At 48.6% G+C, this 19160-nt stretch overlaps 1 protein-coding gene across 2 annotated transcripts in view; it reads left to right on the top strand.

Annotated features, from left to right (window-relative positions):
* The window catches only part of LOC140428010 (interleukin-1 receptor accessory protein-like 1), a 2037829-nt gene that overhangs the window by 1999663 nt on the left and 19006 nt on the right, over window positions 1–19160 (top strand). For both annotated transcript variants that reach the window (XM_072513958.1, XM_072513959.1), the window contains exons 9-10: window positions 9069–9212; window positions 18616–18786. In XM_072513958.1, coding sequence (XP_072370059.1) covers window positions 9069–9212; window positions 18616–18786 — 315 coding nt within the window. The remainder of the gene's footprint in view (window positions 1–9068; window positions 9213–18615; window positions 18787–19160) is intronic.

Below are 19160 nucleotides of genomic sequence, written 5' to 3' on the forward strand. Positions count from 1 at the left end.
ACCATCCTGATGTTGTGAAAGGTGCGATAACAATGCAATCTTTATTTGATTATTTTGGTCAGGAGAGTATTTGGCTGCATGGGGACCTCCCTCCGGGCCCTCGCCACGGCAGCACTCCCATCCCACCCAAAAAACATACCAGCAGCCCGGTGGTGATAGCCACTCTCCAATCCTGGAACCAACTACGGCAGCAATTTGGCCTGACCAAAATGTCGGACAAAGCTCCCATCTGTAACAACCATAGGTTCACACCAGCACTGACTGACGCTACCTTCAAAAGGTGGGGGCAGGATGGAGGGACACTGACAGTCAGAGACCTATACACGGACAGCAGGATCGCAACACTGGACGAACTGACAGAGAAATTCCAGCTAGCCAGGGGGAACAAGCTAAGGTATCTACAGCTCAAAAACTTCCTATGAAAGGAGACAAGGACGTACCCACAACCGCCCCTACAGACACGACTGGAAGAAGTACTGGACGCAAGCATATTTGACAAAGGAAACTGTAGTGACATGTATGACCGAATGATAGAAAGGGCCGACACCGTACTGGGCGCAACAAGAAAGAAATGGGAGGAGGACCTAAGGATTGAAATCGGGTGGGGACTCTGGAGCGAAGCACTGCATCGGGTCAACTCCACCTCCACGTGCGCAAGGCTCAGCCTGACGCAACTAAAAGTGGTACATAGAGCCCACTTAACAAGAACCCGTATGAGTAGGTTCTTCCTGGAGGTGGAGGATAGATGTGAACGGTGCCAAGGAGGCCCAGCCAACCACACCCATATGTTCTGGTCTTGCCCCAGATGTGCAGGGTACTGGACAGCCTTCTTCGAGGCAATGTCCAAAGTGGTGGGGATGAGGGGTTTCGGACCAGCCAGATCTATTCCTGGGGAGGAGGGCAGACGCCCTTGCCTTTGCCTCCCTGATCGCCCGCCGTAAAATCCTGTTTGGCTGGCGGTCAGCAGCACCACCCAAAGCTGCAGACTGGCTGTCCGACCTCTCGGAATCTCTCCAAATGGAGAAAAGCAAATTCGCCATCCGAGGGTCAGACGACGGCTTCCACAGAACGTGGGAGCCATTCACGCAATTGTTCCGGGACCTGTTTGTGGCCAACGAGCAAGAGGAAGAATAGCCAGGTCGTCAAGAATCAGGGGAAAGTAGCCAAAGCATGAAAGGGAGAGATAGACCGGGAGAGGGGGATGGGGGGAACAGCTACACCTACGAGGAGAGAAAGGCGAACCACAGGAGGAGGGGACGGGAGGGGAGATAAAGAGATAGGGAACAAGAGAGGAGAACCATGGAGGTGGGGGGGGGAGGCAGGGAAATGAGAGCCGGAAGGAAGGCACGGGATACAATAACGAACATGGAATCTCCAGGAGTAGGGAACGAGAAGAATGAAGACGAGAGATGGGAGGAACGACAGAAGTGGCGGTGAGCGCAAGACGGCAGCGAGATCCGTCCGGGAGAAGCAAGCGACAACAGCACCAAACCCATTCCAGTATTGCCCACTGTAATTGTCTCTCCGGCACCCAAATGTATATTTACCTCCCCGGTCTCCACCCACCGCCCCCCCCCCCCCCCCGCTTGCCTCCCTCCCGCAAACAGTCACCTACTTATGTGTTGTAAATAATCTTGCCAGTTGTACAGAGTTGCTGCTGTTGAGCTGGTGCACAATACCCAACCAGTTATCCTATTTTATTTTTTATTGTATTTTTTTTTTTACTATTTACTATTTTCTTTTCTTTGGTATGTTTGGGTGTGCCCTTCTCTTCTATATATGTGTGTATATATATATATATGTGTGTTTCTTATCCTGTGTACACAACGGTAAATATACTTTGTTCAAAAACCCAGTAAAAAACATTTATTAAAAAAAAGGAGAGTATTTGGAAATGCTATCCATCTTGCATATCAATTTTCGGTAAGAGACCAAAGGACAAGGGGCGGATTCTCTCAGCCCGGGGCAGGGCCGGAGAATCCCCGCGACCGGGCCACGCCGCACTGACACCGGCATGGGATTCTCCACAGAGTGGAGAATCAGGGCCATTGCCGCCGGCATGTTTGGCGCGGCGCCGGTTGGGGGCCGCTCTACACTGCCAGTTGGCCGATTCTCGGCCCGGGATGGGCCAAGCAGCCGCAGTTAATACACTGAGTCCCGCACATTTCGCGCCAGGATCGGCAGCTGGGGCAGCGTGAACCGCTCCAGCACTGTGCTGGCCCCATGTCGGGGCCAGAATTACTCCTGGCAGCGGCCCGTTCACGCCGTCGTAAAACGCGACGGTGTTTACGATGGCGTGGACTCTGCCACGGGATGGGAGAACCCCGCCCAAGATTCCCCCACCTGCCCTCTGAACACCCATTAGTGCAGGGTATTTGGATATCTACAAAAATTAAAAAGAGTGAGCATTCAGTGAAATCAATACCATACCACAAGTTACATGCTGAAAAGCCTGCAGATATAACATCTAAAAATCTATCACAGCCTTCTAATGAATTGTAATTCATTCCAACCATGGTGCAAACAGTGAAATCAGCTAAAATTGATGACATGGAAGAACTATTATTATTGTTTGTATAACCATTGCTAAGAGTGTGCTTGAAATTGATAGCATCTAACACAACAATCACCAGGCAGGAATGTTCCCTTCCAGTCGGAGAACACTTCAGCAGTCAAGGGCATTCAGCCTCTGATCTCCGGGTAAGCGTTCTCCAAGGCGGCCTTCAGGACGCGCGACAACGCAGAATCGCCGAGCAGAAACTTATAGCCAAGTTCCGCACACATGAGTGCGGCCTCAACCAGGACCTGGGATTCATGTCACATTACATTCATCCCCCACCATCTGGCCTGCGAAATCCTACCAACTGTCCTGGCTTGATGTAATTCACACCTCTTTAACCTGGGGTTACCCCATCTCTGGATCTGTAAAGATTTAATCTCCTGCTAATGGTCGCATTCCAAGCATTGTTTGGCATCTTTGAATTTGTCTATATATGTGTTTCTGGAACATACCTCTTCATTCACCTGAGGAAGGAGCTGCGCTCCGAAAGCTAGTGACATCGAAACAAACCTGTTGGACTTTAACCTGGTGTTGTAAGACTTCGTACTCAGGTATCTGTTATAGGTGCTCAATGGCATTATACTTTTTTGATATTGAAAAGGTGATCCATTTAAGACTAGAGTGTCATTTTCTACAGTATAAATGCATTCATTAGAATACCTATGTAGCACCGGCAGTGATGAGTGAAGACATGTTTCAGAAATCAGCATCTGTAAACAGCATTGTGGCAGCTGTATATTCTGCAACATCAGCTCTTCATTACTTTACCCCTGAGGGTGATTACTGCAAAATGTTGCTCTCCTTCAAGCCCTAAGCTCCCACCAGTGCACTCATTGCAGACATCTGCATTATCAGTGGATGCATTCATTATCTTTTGCTGCATCTTGAGAATTTCCCACTCCCATTCAAAAAGCTACACAATCTCCTCTGAGAAGAAATAAAAAGGTTATTTTAAAAGGAAACCATAGGCCAATTTGGGGAATCAAGTGGGTTAATTGCTTTCCAGTCCCCAAAATTGATCCAACTAATTACAGGGGATCACGGTGACTGGGAGACCCATCTCCTAAAGCCTCACTAGTCTTATTAAATAAGATTTTACAAAAGGAGAAGGGAGTCTGAAGAGTTCAGAGGGGGAACCTCAGAGGACTGGGCCGAGACAACTGAAGGGATGCATGCAAATAGTGAGGTATAAAAGCATGATGATACACAAGGAGGTCAGATTCAGAGGAATTGAGAGTTTGGAATACCTTTTAAGAGGAGAAAATGTGGGGGAGATTGTTCAAGATGTCATGTAGCTTTGTTATTCGGGATAAATATGCAATATCATAGAATCATAGAATTTACAGTACAGAAGGAGGCTATTCGGCCCATCGAGTCTGCACCGGCCCTTGGAAAGGGCACCCTACCTAAGCCCACTCCTCCACCCTATCCCCGTAACCCAGTAACCCCATCTGACATTTTTTGGACACTAAGGGACACTAATTTAGCTTGGCCAATCCACCTAACCTGCACATATTTGGACTTATTCCATATCTGCACATATTCGTTCTTCCATAAGACATAGGAGCAGAATTAGGCCACTCGGCCCATCGAGTCTGCTCTGCCATTCAAACATGGCTGATATCTTTCTCATCCCCACTCTCCTGCCTTCTCCCCATGACTGTTTTGAAGGGTCGTCCCTTTAGTCTGAGATTGTGTCCTCTGCTTCTAGTTTTCCACACAAGTGGAAGCATCCTGTCCACGTCCACTCTATCCAGGCCTCGCAGTATCCTGTAAGTTTCAATCAGATCCCCCCTCATCAGACCCCCCTCATCCTTCTAAACTCCAACGAGTACAGACTCAGAGTCCTGAACCGTTCGTCATACAACAAGCTCTTCATTCCAGGGATCATTCTTGTGAATCTCCTCTGGACCTTTACCAAGGCCAGCACATCCTCCTTTGATACAGGGCCCAAAACTGCTCACAATACTCCAAATGGGGTCTGACCAGAAATTTAGCCTCAGAAGTACTTGTATTCCAGCCCTCTCGACATGAATGCTAACTGCCGACTGAACCGGCATGTTAACCTTAAGAGAATCATGAACAAGGACTCCCAAGTCCCTTTGCGCTTCTGATTTCTTAAGCATTTTCCCATTTTGAAATTAGTCTATGCCTCCATTTCTCCTTCCAAAATGCATAACCTCACACTTTTCCACATTGTATTCCATCTGCCACTTCTTTGCCCACTCTCCTAGCCTGTCCAAGTCTTTCTGCAGCCCGCCTACTTCCTCAATACTACCTGTCCCTCTACAGATCTTTGTACTGGGGCTGTTTAGCACAGGGCTAAATCGCTGGCTTTGGAAGCAGACCAAGGCAGGCCAGCAGCACGGTTCAATTCCCGTAACAGCCTCCCCGAACAGGTGCCGGAATGTGGTGACTAGGGGCTTTTCACAGTAACTTCATTGAAGCCTACTTGTGACAATAAGCGATTTTTATTTCATTTCATCATCTGCAAACTTAGCAACAGTGCCTTCAGTTCCTTCTTCCAGGTCATTAATATGTATTGTGAAAAGTTGTGGTCCCAGCACAGACCTCTGAGGCACACCACGAGTCGCCGGCTGTCATCCTGAAAAAGACCCCTTTGTCCCCACTCTCTGCCTTCTGCCAGTCAGCCAATCCTCTATCCATGCCAGGACCTTACCCTAACACCATGGGCTCTTAACTTATTTAACAGTCTCCTATGTGACACCTTGTCAAAGACCATTCTGGAAATCTAAATAAATCACGTCCACTGGTTCTCCTTTATCTAACCTCCTTGTTACCTCCTCAAAGAACTCTAACAGATTTGTCAGACATCACCTCCCCTTGACAAAGCCGTGCTGACTTACTCCTATTTTAACATGCACTTCCAAGTACTCCGCGATTTCACCTTTAACAATGGACTCTAACACCTTACCAATGACTGAAGCCAGGCCAACCGGCCTATCATTTCCCGTCTTCGGCCTCCCTCCCTTCTTAAACATGTGTGACCACTCACTCCAATGGCTGCCATGGAGTGAGTGGTCGCACATTTGGCAGCTTCTGCTCAACCAGTTTTTTTTACCTTTTCCCCACTTGTTGGGTGGATGTTTCGCTGAAAGGAGGTGCAGGGGTGACTGATGAAAGTCAAACTCCACTGGCGGGGCTGGTGGATGGATCCATGGACCAGGAGTGGGGCGAAAAGAAGGGAGTAGTTGGAACAAGAGAATCTTTGTGCGCCACAGGTTAAGATGGCGGAGGGTAAAGGGACTGCCAACCCTGCCCAGTGGTCGATGGGGCATCTGGTGGACTTCTTAAATGAGAAGATCAGCCAGCAGAGAAGGGAAGCCCAGGACGATCTAGCCAAGGCTGTGGAACCATTAAAAGTGGGAATTGACCACGTTGAACAGAGGCTGAAGTCACAGGGTCAGGCCATTCAGAAAGTGGAGGAGATGGTGGGGGAGCACGAGGAGTGGCTTGCATCATTGGCGGCCAAAATAGGCGTGATGTGGGAGACCCAGAAGCGGTCAAAGGAGAAGGTGGAGGACCTGGCGAATCGCTCCTGGAGACAGAACTTAAGAATCGTGGGGATGCCTGAAGGCATCAAGGGAGCGGACGCCGGCTATATGTAGCCAAGGTGCTGGAGATACTGATGGGTGGGGGGGCCTTTGACCGGCCCCTGGAGGTCGACCGAGCACACAGGGCGTTGATGAGGAAGCCGCAGGCGGACGAGCTGCTGCAGGCTAATGAGCTGCCGAAGGAGACGGTGGTGAGATTACACCGATTCCTGGATAAGGAAAAGATATTGAGATGGGTGAGTCAGGCGAGGAAGTGCACCTGGGAAGGGAATGAGCTTCGGGTGTACCAGGACCTGGGTGTGGACCTGGCGAGGAGGAGAGCCGTGTTCAGTCGGGTGAAGGCTGCCCTCTTTAAAAGGTGAAGTTTGGGATGTTGTACCCGGCCCACCTCTGGGTGACTTTCAACAGCCAAGAACATTATTTCGGGACACCAGAGGAGGCGATGGAATTTTTGAGAGACAATGAACTGGCAGAAGAAGGAGAACACTGAACCTTGAACGAGGTGTGAGGGGATGTTTTCTTTTTCTGTCTTTTTTTTTGTTGGTTGCTAGAGGACTTTGAAGTTCCCCAGGGTGGGGAAGGAACAGGTGGAGGTGTTGGGCCACCCCTATTGGGCTGGTGGAATGATGGAATGCATGAGAGCAATGCAAGCAGGGAAGGCCCCAAGCCCAGATGGGTTCCCTGTGGAATTTTATGAGAAGTTTGGGGGGGACCATGGGCCTCTGCTGGTGAGATTACATAATGAGGCAAGGGAAAAAGTGGAACTTCCCCGAGATTATCGCAGACGTCTATATCTTTAATACTGAAGAAAGATAAAGATCCGGAGCAGTGTGGGTCCTACCGCCCGATATTGCTAATAAATGTGGACGCTAAGTTGGTGACAAAGATCCTGGCCTCGTGAATCGAGGACGATGTGCCTGTGTTTATAGGGGAAGACCAGATGGAGCTTGTAAAGTCAAGGCAATTGTCGGCCAATGTTAGGAGATTATTAAATGTGATAGTGATGTCTCAGGAGGGACAGGGCATAGAAGTGGTAGTGGACACAGAGAAGGCTTTCGACAGGGTGGAGTGGGAGTATCTGTGGGAAGTGTTCGGGCGGTTTGGGTTCAGGCAGGAGTTTGTGGACTGGGTCCGATTGTTGTACGGTGCACCGATAACGAGCGTGCGGATGAATCGGATGAGCAGGGGGTACTTCGGGCTACATCTTGGGGCAAGGCAGGGGTGCCCACTCTCCTCAATGCTTTCTGCCTTGGCAATAGAGCAACTGGCAATGGTGCATAGAACATCAAGGAGTTAGAGAGGGATTTGGCGAGGGCAGGGGTTGGGCACAGGGTTTTGTTGTCGGCGGCGGATGACCTGCTGCTGGATATTTCGGACCCACTGGGGGTATTGGTGGAATCATGAGTATCCTGGAGGAATTTGGTTGGTTTTCCAGATACAAGCTAAATATGGGGAAGAGTGAGGTGTTCATGGTCAATGCCAGGGGGCAGGAGAGGAAGTTAGGAGAGCTACCGTTTAAGGTGGTGGGGCGAGCTTCAAGTACTTGGGCATCCAGGTGGTGTGGGGATGGGAGCAGCTGCATAAACTGAACCTGGCTCAGCTGGTGGAACAGATGAAGGGAATTTTAAGAAGTGGGATTTGTTGCCACTGTCGCTGGCAGGGCTGGTGCAGATAGTGAAAATGACGGTGCTGCCTGGGCTCTTGTTTGTCTTTCAGAACCTCCCCATCTTTTCACAGTAACTTCATTTGAAGCCTACTTGTGACAATAAGCGATTTTCATTTCATTTCTTCCTCCCAAAATCATTTTTTTAAAAAGTTAACGCTTTGATTTTGGGGTTTGTGTGGGAGGGGAAAACCCCATGGGTTAAGAAGGTGTAATTGGAGTGGGGGCAACGGGAGGGCGAGTTGGCCTTGCCAGATATAATGAATTATTACTGGGCAGCTAAGATAGCCATGGTTAGGAAGTGGGTAGTGGGGGACTGGTCGACGTGGGGGCGGATGGAGGCGGCCCCCGTGCAGGGGTACGATTTTAGGAGTATTGGTGGTTGCAGCCTGAGGGTATGGGGGAAATTGCGGAAGCATCTGAGGTTGGAAGATGCCTCAGTGTGGGCGCTGATTTGCGACAATCACAGGGTTGGACGCGAGGTTTCAGTGGGTGGCGACAGGCAGGAATTGAGCGTTATCGGCACCTGTTTGTGGGGGGCAGCTTTGCGAGCTTAAAGGACCTCGAGAAGGAATATAAACTGCACAGCAGGAACGGGTTTAGATACTTAGACCCGAGAGTCCAGGGGACAAGAGAGGCCGAAGTCTTGGCCTTTGCCCCTTTGATAGCCCGGAGATGGATTTTGCTTGGGTGGAGGGACCCGGAGGCACCGAAACCAGGGGGGTGGGTGAACAACTTGGCGGAGTTCCTAAGGTTGGAAAAAATCAAGTTCGTCTTGAGAGGGTGGGTCGAGGGTTGCCCGGAGATGAAGCCGTTCATCGACTTCTTCAACGAGGATTGAGGTATCAGAGGGAGGAGGAGGGAAGAGGGAAGATAAAGGGGAAGGCAGGATGGGAGGAGAGAAATGGCAGGGGGATTGAGGTGTTTGTTAGCTAGTTATTTATGATGTCCTGTTTGTTCTTGCTCTTGTTTTTTGTTTGTATTTACTGTTTATACAAATGCCTTAATGAAAATATTTTTTTTAAATATGCAATATTCCAAAAGAGGAAAGTAGTTTGTTTGGATGAGAATTTGATTCAAAGTTAAATGCAAATCTGGTACATTTCCACTGGAAAACTCCAAATTTCAATTTCAATCTAAAGAGATGAGAATACAATGTTTAACCACACATAAGAGGGCGATGTTTACATATCAATTCACAATTGATTTGCAGTTACTTCCTGTTTTTCTGTATTTCTCACCAAGCTGGCCTTATTGTCTTTCATTTCAGAGCTGATGTACACTGTGGAGCTTGCGGGTGGATTGGGGGCTATACTTTTGCTGCTGGTCTGTCTGGTGACTGTGTACAAATGCTATAAGATAGATATCATGCTATTTTATCGCAATCATTTTGGAGCAGATGAACTAGATGGAGGTAAGGACTGATTTGTGAGAACCATATCACTCGAATGTCTGGATTCTTATAACTGCAATCCTTGACACCTATATGATGGAACAAATAGCCTCCTTCTGGAAAATTTCTGTCCGTTTACATGTTAAGCATTGTAATGGCAGCAAATAAATAACACAGGGCGAGATTATCCGAAATTGCAGCCAAGTTTTCGCGGCGTCGTGAACGCCATCGCGTTTCACGATGGTGCAAACAGGGCCCGGGCATGACCTATTCTGGCCCCCACTGGGGCATGCGCAGTTGGGGCAGCTCATTCCTGCGCATGCGCAGTTGGGCCGCGCCATCCTGCGCAAGCATAGGGAACTTCTTACGCGCGCCGGCCCCTCACCAACATGGCGCCAGGGTTCTGGGGCCGGCCAGACCCCATCGGAGGCCCCCCCGGTGAAGGAGCCCCCCTCCCCCCCCCCCACCCCACACCCCCCACCCCCCCACAGGCTCCACCCCCAGTGTTCCCGCACAGTTCCCATCGGCAGCGACCAGGGGTGAACGGCGCCGGCGGGACTGTCATTTTTTTCGACAGACGCTCGGCCCATCCGGGCCGGAGAATCGCCGCTCGCCGTTTGCGGCGATTCTCCAAGCGGCCCGGCGCGATTCCCGTGGCGCTGGTTTCGGGGGGTGGGAGAATCACGTGCGCGTGTCGGGGCGGCGTAGCGCGACTCACGCGGCGCCCCCGCGATTCTCCCACCCGGCTTGGGGAGGGGAGAATATCGCCCACAATGTTTGCAATAATTTGACAACTGAACCTATAAATGGTGGAAACTTGGGCAGATGAAATGTACGCACCATCAACATTACACCCACTTTGCATGTGTGTACAAAATCATCCCAATGTGTTTTAGGTTAAGATTTTCATGAGAATAGTGAAAAATATTTGAGTTTTGCCCCTTTCCTTCAGTATTTCCCTTGTTTTGGATTTGATGCATTTCCACCAAAACGCAACATATCATTAACAAACGTAAATGTTTTTTGTTATCAATAATTGCAATACGTGTTACATTTCTTTTGCCATTTTTAAAATACGGATAATTTGTGATGTTGAACAACATTAAGGAGGAATACAAGAAGCTAAATGATACAAAACTCAACCTTTTGCTGTCACAGACAATTTTGACTTGACATCTTTTGAGCTGCCGCATAAAATGCAGTCAAATGATTAATTGAAGCTTGGTTGTATTTAAGAAGACAGCATACTGTCCTGCTTAAAGCACAAACATTGCTCAGCTGCCTTTTTGGAGAAGTAATCAAAGCACAAATTCATGTTGAGTCACAGCATGCAATGAGCCAATAGTGAAATGCTTTCCTGAATGTATGAACAGCAGTTGTCTCTGCTGATTATTTTCTCTGCATTAGATGAATGCATTTGTTGCAAATCTCAATATGTTCTTCATTGCACAGGTCAATTAAAATAAATTGATCAAGGTATTTTGATTCATCCTGATCGAATAATATGGCACAATCTCTGCATTCAAGGTTATATAGATTATTGAAAATAAATTAATTCGCTGACAGGTGTCGTTCCCATTTCTTTTTTTTTAGAAAACATTTTATTGAAGCATTAATAATTTTAACATTTTAACATTCTAAACAGCAGAGTGGACCAATACACGCAACAACATCACAATAACATACCCAACTTCCCCCCCGCCCTCCCTCCTGACAGCCCGTATATTAGATTCCCTATCCTTATTCTACAATACCATGCCTCCCTTTTTTTCTCCCCCCACCTCTCTCTTCCCCCCTCCTTCTGCTGACGGTCAGTTTTCCTAAAGATGTCGATGAACAGCTGCCACCTCCGAGCAAACCCCTGAATTGAACCTCTTAAGGCAAACTTAATCTTCTCCAGCCTGAAAAACCCTGCCATGTTACTGACCCACACCCCTGACTTTGGAGGCTCTGAGTCTCTCCATCTCCGCAAAATCCATCTCCGGGCCACCAGGGAGACAAAGGCCAAAACGTCGGCCTCTCTCCCCTCCTTGGCCCCCGGATCCTCCGACACCCCAAATATTGCCAACTCTGGACTTGGAATAACCCTCCCTTCCAGGACCTCTGACATGACGTCCGCAAATCCCTGCCAGAATCCCCTCAGCTTTGGACATGCCCAAATCATGTGTCCGTGATTTGCTGGGCTTCTCCCACACCACCCACACCTGTCCTCCACCTCCTCAAAAAACCTACTCATCCGGGCCAGAGTCATATGAGCCCTATGGACCACCTTGAACTGGATCAGGCTAAGCCTGGCACACGATGAGGATGAATTGACTCTCCTCAAGGTCATTTCCCATAGTCCTGTGGTGATATGCATCACTGTAAATACACAAGGAGTTAATGCAAATACACACTAGGACTAAATAAACACTAGAGGGAGCACCAGAGACATCATGATGCACAGACATTCAACCAATAGGTCAGTAAGATAGGACACGACCAATGGGCAGTCAAGACACACCCAGAGGTGACACTACCACAAGGGGGCTACCCATATAAAAGGACAGGGCACACATGCTCTTTCTCTTTCCATAGGCGACACTCAAAGAGACAGGGGCAGATCAGGAAGCATCACACCCACCGCATGGATTAGAGCAGACTCGTTAGTTAGATTGAGTTATTACAGCAAGATCAGCAGGAGAGTCGGACTCAAGTAGGAGAATTTTTAACTGTTCAATAAATGTGTTAAACCTATCTCCAAGTCTGAACCTTCCTTTGTCAGAAGTGTACATCAAGGAAGCAGCTTATGCTACTAGAAGAAGCAGAACACAACATGGTACCAGTGAGTGCTTGTTGAATCTCTATAGTTCAACTCAACAAATCTGTGACTACCAGCAACAGCAACCAGGCAAGATGTTCGAGATTCCGGTTCCGCAGCAGCTCAGATACCACGGCAATCTCAGTGCAAACTGGCGTGCGTTCAGGCAGAGATTTGAGATCTACCTGGTAGTGTCCGACCTAGATGGCGTGGCGGATGCAGAGAAAATAAAGCTTCTGCTCACCATTGCCGGTACAAGTGCAGCAGAAATCTTCAAGACCTTCAAGTACTCCAAAGGGCAAGGCAAGAGAGACTTCCAGACAGTCCTAGACAAGTTTTAAGAATACTGCGAGGAAAACACAAGAGAGAACGGTAAAAGAGGCGCCAATACTCACCACGAGGCGAGGGTAGGGCTGCAAATGCAGAAAATGGCAGTTTTGATTGGCAGCCATCTTGAGAAAGGAGCCGCACATGCGCAGTTCCCCAGAAGATGAGAACCGGGCAAACAGTGTTTTACGCATGTGCGAGAAGCCGCGCATGCGCAGTTGCGCAAAGATCGGAAAGTAAAGAAAAAGCGATCTGCGCATGCGCGATCCATTCCTACGCTCTACATCGCAAGCATCATGATGTCAGAGGCCCCAGACCTCGCCCACTTAAAGGGGAAATGTCCCAAAATAGTGGAACAAAATTTAAAGCCGCAAAATACAATTCTTTCACCTGGAACGACAGCACAATGCCTGAATTTCGACCAGTAGCTGAAAGGAACCTCCACAGAACCCTGCAACAAGCAGTTAGCATCACCCAAAGAAATGATTTGGTCGTTGAAGACTACGACTCAGACGTTGATTACTTCTTTGGACATCGCGAGCACAATGACAGCTCCGACACAAGAAGTGATGATATTGTCCTTGAAAACTACGAATCGGAAGATGATTTCATCATTGGATGTGGCGACCTCAGTACCAGATCCGAACCGCACGAGATGTGTTGTACAGTGAAGAATTCGATACAGACATGGACGAGTTCTTCGGATTTGAGGATCCTCAGCCCAGCACAGACGACATCCTAACCCAGAAGTACAGGATTCTGCTGCGGTCTGACACCAAGAGACAGAGAAGGGTACAAGCCCACAGAGAGCGGCCTGACGCCAAGAGACAGAGAGAGGTACAAAGCCCACAGAGAGCGGCCTCACACCAAGAGACGGAGAGAGGTCCAAGCCACAGAGAGCGGCCTGACGCCACACCGGTGGTCCACGCACCACGAGCAGTGCTCAATGCACCACGAAGAGTCCCCGACTCGACACAGAGAGTGGTCCACGCACCACGAAGAGTCCCCGACTCCACACAGAGAGTGGTCCACGCACCATCAAGAGTCCCCGACTTCGCACAGAAAACAATGACAGACTCCACAGCGAGACCACTACACGTCTCCACACATAGAACACAGAAAAACTCCACAGTGAGACCACTGCATGACTCCGTTGAGAGTGCACAGACCGACTCCACAGCGAGACCACCGCATGACTCCACACAGGAAGCGATGCCAGACTCCACAGAGAGACCGGTACATGCCTCCACAGCGAGCTCGGTGACAGACTCCACAATGGAAGAAACGCAAGCTCCAGAACAAGAGTATAGACATACCATGGCATGACAGCAAATCTCACCGATTCAAGTTTGCTCCACTACAAACAAGCAAACCAGCTTTCAAGGCAGATGACATACTGCATCAATATCGCAATCACAAGAAACAGTCCAGATTGGACGACACAGATTACATACTGCATCGCTACCACTAGCATAGAAAAAATGAGTCCAAATCAGACAACAAAGTGATTTGACCACTTCTTGGTTCCTTAAGCACAGGGACACTGATGGCGTTCACAAGGAAATGCCACCATCAACATCACCACTTCAGCAACACAACAAGAAAGCCACTCGACCGTATAAATTCATGAACTTTGGACTCATTCATATTATTTGGTATTGTATAATCATCACTGTCATCATGATTTGTACATGTCATTACTTATCTACCTATTTTCTTCAATTTTCTTTAATACTGTACAGAAAATATGCAACATGAAAAAAGGGGGGATGTGGTGATATGCATCACTGTAAATACACAAGGGGTTAATGCAAATACACTAGGACTAAATAAACACTAGAGGGAGCACCAGAGACATCATGATACACAGACATTCAACCAATAGGTCAGTAAGATAGGACACGACCAATGGGCAGTCAAGACACACCCAGAGGTGACACTGCCACAAGGGGGCTACACATATAAAAGGACAGGGCACACATGCTCTTTCTCTTTCCATAGGCGACACTCAGAGAGACAGGGGCAGATCAAGAAGCATCACACCCACCGCATGGATTAGAGCAGACTCGTTAGTTAGATTGAGTTACTATAGCAAGATCAGCAGGAGAGTCGAACTCAAGTAGGAGAATTGTTAACTGTTCAATAAATGTGTTAAACCTATCTCCAAGTCTGAACCTTCCTTTGTCAGAGTATACATCAAGGAAGCAGCTTATGCGACACGAAGAAGCATAACACAAGTCCGACTTGCAACTCCCCTCCCAACTTTTCCTCCCACTTCCTCTTCACCTCCCCGATTGGGACCCCTTCCCACTCCATCAATTCCTTATATATTTCCGAAACCCTCCCCTCCCCAACCCCTGTTTTTGACATCAGCCTATCCTGAAGTCCGCTTAGGGGGAGGCGAGGAAAGCTTGGAACCTGCCTCCTGACAAAGTCCCGTACCTGCAGGTACCGAAATCCGTTCCCACCCGGTAACTCAAACTCCTCCTCTAATCTCTCCAGGCTCGGAAAACCCTCTTCAATGACGAGATCACCAAATCTTTCAATCCCTGCCCGCTGCCACCTCCTAAAGCCCCCATCCAGCCTTCCCGGAACAAAACGATGGTTGTCACAGATCAATGACCACACCGACACCTCCTCAAGTCTCATGTGCTGCCTCCATTGCCCCCACACCCTCAGGGCTGCACCTACCACTGGGCTTGTGGAGTAGCGATCCGACGAGAACGGCAGAGGTGCTGTTAACAAAGCCTCCAAATTCGTACCCTTACAGGATGCCACCTCCACTTGCTCCCACACCGACATCCCCCCACCCCGCCCACCCCCACTACCCACTTCCTAATCATCGATATATTCGCCGCCCAATAATAATTAATAAAATTCGGAAGGGCCATGCCCCCCATCCCGCACCCCCATTCCAAAAGGACCTTCCTCACCCTCGGAGCCTTACCAGCCCATACAAAACCCGAGATCACCACCTGAGAAATGCCTTAGGGATAAAAATTGGAAGACATTGGCATACAAATAGCAATCTCGGGAGGACCGTCATCTTCACAGTCTGTGCCCTCCCCGCCAATGACAGCGGGAGCATGTCCCACCTGTGGAAATCCCCTTTCATTTGCTCCACCGCCCTGCCCAAATTTAACTTATGGAGCTGACCCCAGTCCCTTGCCACCTGAATCCCCAGGTACCTAAAACTCCTTCCCACCACTTTAAACGGTAACTCCCTCAGTCTCCTCTCCTTCCCCCGTGCCTGAATCACGAACAACTCACGCTGACCCATGTTTAATTTGTAGCCCTAGAACCGACCAAATTCCTCCAATATCTCCATAATCCCAGCCATTCCCCAAAGGGTCTGTTATGTAAAAGAGCAAGTCGTCCGTGTAGAGTGAAATCCTGTGCTCCGTCCCCCCTCTCTCCATCCCCCGCCAGATGTTCGATGACCTAAGCGCCATTGCCAAGGGCTCTATGGCCAGGGCAAACAGTAGTCGGGAGAGTGGACAGCCCTGTCTTGTCCCCCTACACAACGAAAATATTCTGACTGGACCCGGTTGGTCCTTATATTCCCCACTGCTGCCTGGTATAACAGCCGGACACAGTCAACGAATCTCTACCTGAACCCAAACCTTCCCAGAATACCCCACAGGTACTTGCACTCTACCCGATCAAAGGCCTTTTCTGCATCCATGGCCACCACCACCTCGACCTTGCGCCCCTCCACTGGCATCATTATCACATGAAAGAGCCATCTAATGTTGGACGTCAGGTGACGTCCCTTCACAAACCCCGTCTGGTCCTCCCCTATCACCTCCGGGACACAATCCTCTATGCGCGTGGCCAAGATCTTTGCCAGCAATTTTGCATCTACATTTAAAAGGGAGATTGGCCTATACGACCCACAGCTCTCCTGATCCTTATCCCGCTTCAGAATAAGGAAAATCGATGCCTGCGATAATGTGGTGGGGAGCACGCCCAGCTCCTTGGACTCAATAAAAGCCTTTACCAGGAGCGGCCCCAGCAGCCCGGAAAACTTTTTGTAGAACTCGACCAGGTATCCATCAGGTCCCGGAACCTTGCCCGATTTCATCACCCCCAATCCGTCTATAATCTCCCCAAGCCCGATTGGACCTCCCAAGCCTTCCACCAACTCCTCATCTATCCTCGGGAACTCCAGCCCCCCCAAGAATCGCTTCATGCCCTCCTCCCCGGCTGGGGGTTCCGATTTGTATAGTCTACTATAAAATTCCCGAAACACATCATTCTCCCTGTCGGATCCACAACCACCTTCCCCCTGTATCATTTACTTTACCAATTTCTCTCGCCGCCTCCTGCTTCCTCAGCTGATGCGCCAACATCCTGCTGTTTTTTTCCCCACATTCATACACCGCCCCCTTCACCCTCCTCAGCTGCCCCTCCAACTTACCTGTGGACAGGAGCCCAAATTTAATTTCCAGTCTCTTCCTTCAGAAGCCCCTCATCCGGAGACTCCGCATTCCTCCTGTACGCCTGTAAAAGTTCATCTACCAGCCTGTCCAACTCCGCCCGTTCAGCTTTCTCATTATGGGCCCGAATAAAAATGCGTTCCCCTCTGATAACCACCTTCAGTGCCTCCCACACCACCCCTGCCAAGATCTCACCCGTATCACTGATCCTTATGTATCCCTGAATGGCCTCCCTCACCCACTCATATACCTCGTCTTCCGCTAGCAGCCCTACATCTAACCTCCATTGCAGCCGCTGGGCCTTTCCTTTGCTCACTTGCCGGTCTACCTAGTATGGGGCGTGGTCTGACGCCATAATTGCTGAACATTCGTTTTGTCCAGCATAAAGAAATCTATCCGGGAGTACACCTTATGCACATGGGAGTAGAATGAAAACTCCTTACTCCTTGGCCTCCCAAATCTACACGGGTCCACCCCTCCCATGTACTCCATAAACCCCCGTAGCTCTTTTGTCATAGCTGACACCTTTCCGGACCTGGGACTCGACCGGTCCAGTCTCAGATCCAGGACAGTGTTAAAGTCTCCCCCCCCAAATTCAGTCGATGTGAATCCAGGTCCGGGATTTTCCCTAGCAGCCTCCTAATGAACTCGACATCATCCCAGTTTGGGGCATATATATTCACCAGTACCATGGCCAATCCCTCCAGCTTCCCACTAACAATGATGAATCTACTCCCAGGCGGCTACCGTCATTAACTCTCCTCCTCCACCAACTTAAAAGTCCCCTCCCCGTCAGCAGTCTAACCCTCCCCCTCCCACTCCCCCACCCCCTACATTGCTCTTCAGCTCACCCCCACTTTGCTTCCGTGAATCAGCCCTCTCAGTGTAGTTCCCATTTCAAGGAACAATCAAAACAATGTACCATTTGACATTCAGTAACTTAATTCTGTCAAAGTTTGGTGGCAAACAACGTTTTTAGAAATTTAGAGTGCCCAATTCATTTTTACAATTAATGGGCAATTTAGTGTGGCCAATCCACCTGTCCTGCACATCTTTGGGTTGTGGGGGCAAAACCCACGCAAACACGGGGAGAATGTACAAACTCCACACGGACAGTGACCCAGAGCCGGGATCGAACCTGCGACCTCGGCGCCGTGAGGCAGCAGTGCTAAACACTTGTGCCACCGTGCTCAACTTTTAAAGTAATGCATTTTCACTATTTCAAATAGAATTGATAGCATTTAAATGTAGAACAGGTGACATCAGCAAGATATTACATTAAGTTAAGTTTTCAGTTAGTAGATTGATTAAGAGGTGAATTGAGTAAGGATTTAAAATTTTGACTAGCTTTTGGATTGAAGACATATTGAGGTAGAAAAATGTAGTGTGGATGATAGCCAGTTGACAGCCTGTTTTAAGTGTCTCACAGTTTTTATTTTTGTTGATTTGACTTGCTGACATCCACTTTACACATTTGCACAGTCACAATCTATTCCATGGTAGAGTCCACTAATGTAACTGTGTATCCTTGCAAATACCTTTAAGTCAAATTGTAAAGCACAGAAAGAAAGTTGAACGATTAAAGTGATCCTTCTGTGAAGTGAATGATGTTATCTGTGTTCTAGTTCAGATACATTAACATTTCTCAACCCAGTGCATTGATCTTTTTCAGTGCCTCTTTCACAAAAATAACAGACTGTGATTTCTGAGTTAGAATCATTAGTTCCAGGGTTGTTGGATTTACTGATCAATTCATTCTAATGAATGCTGCTTCTCAGTCATGAAAAGAGAGTAACATAGTGACAATGGAAAGTATCAAAGTCCATTCAGGTTAACAAAAATGTGAATTAATTTTCAGAGAACAAAGATTACGATGCATACCTGTCATACACCAAAGTGGACCCTGACCAGTGGAGCCAAGAAACCACAGAGGAAGAACGTTTTGCTCTGGAGATCTTACCAGATGTGCTGGAGAAACATTATGGGTACAAACTGTTCATCCCTGACAGGGACTTGATTCCAACTGGAAGTAAGTACATTTTTTCCTGCCTTTTCTTTTTTTCATCCAGTTCTACTGATTTGAATTAAATAAAGCTGTGCAAAGAACCACATATTTCTTTCATTGAGCGAAAGGAGCAATTGTTTCGAATGCCAACTTGTCTCTGTGAGTAATGCCCTCAACACCAGAGGCTTGAGTTCAGAATCTAGGCTGACATTGCCAGTGCAGTAGGTGGGGAATGCTGCACTGTTAGAGGTGATGGACTGCAGTTGGGATTCTAAACTGAGATGTCGCCTCAGGCGGCCGTATCACACGGACGAGCAAGGGAATTCTCCTCCGTGTCCTGGCCAAAGGTAATCCCTCAACCAACATCTGAGGGTGGTGAATCTTTGGATTTCTCTAGC

Source organism: Scyliorhinus torazame, chromosome 8, assembly GCF_047496885.1.
Source record: "Scyliorhinus torazame isolate Kashiwa2021f chromosome 8, sScyTor2.1, whole genome shotgun sequence".
NCBI lineage: Eukaryota > Metazoa > Chordata > Chondrichthyes > Carcharhiniformes > Scyliorhinidae > Scyliorhinus > Scyliorhinus torazame.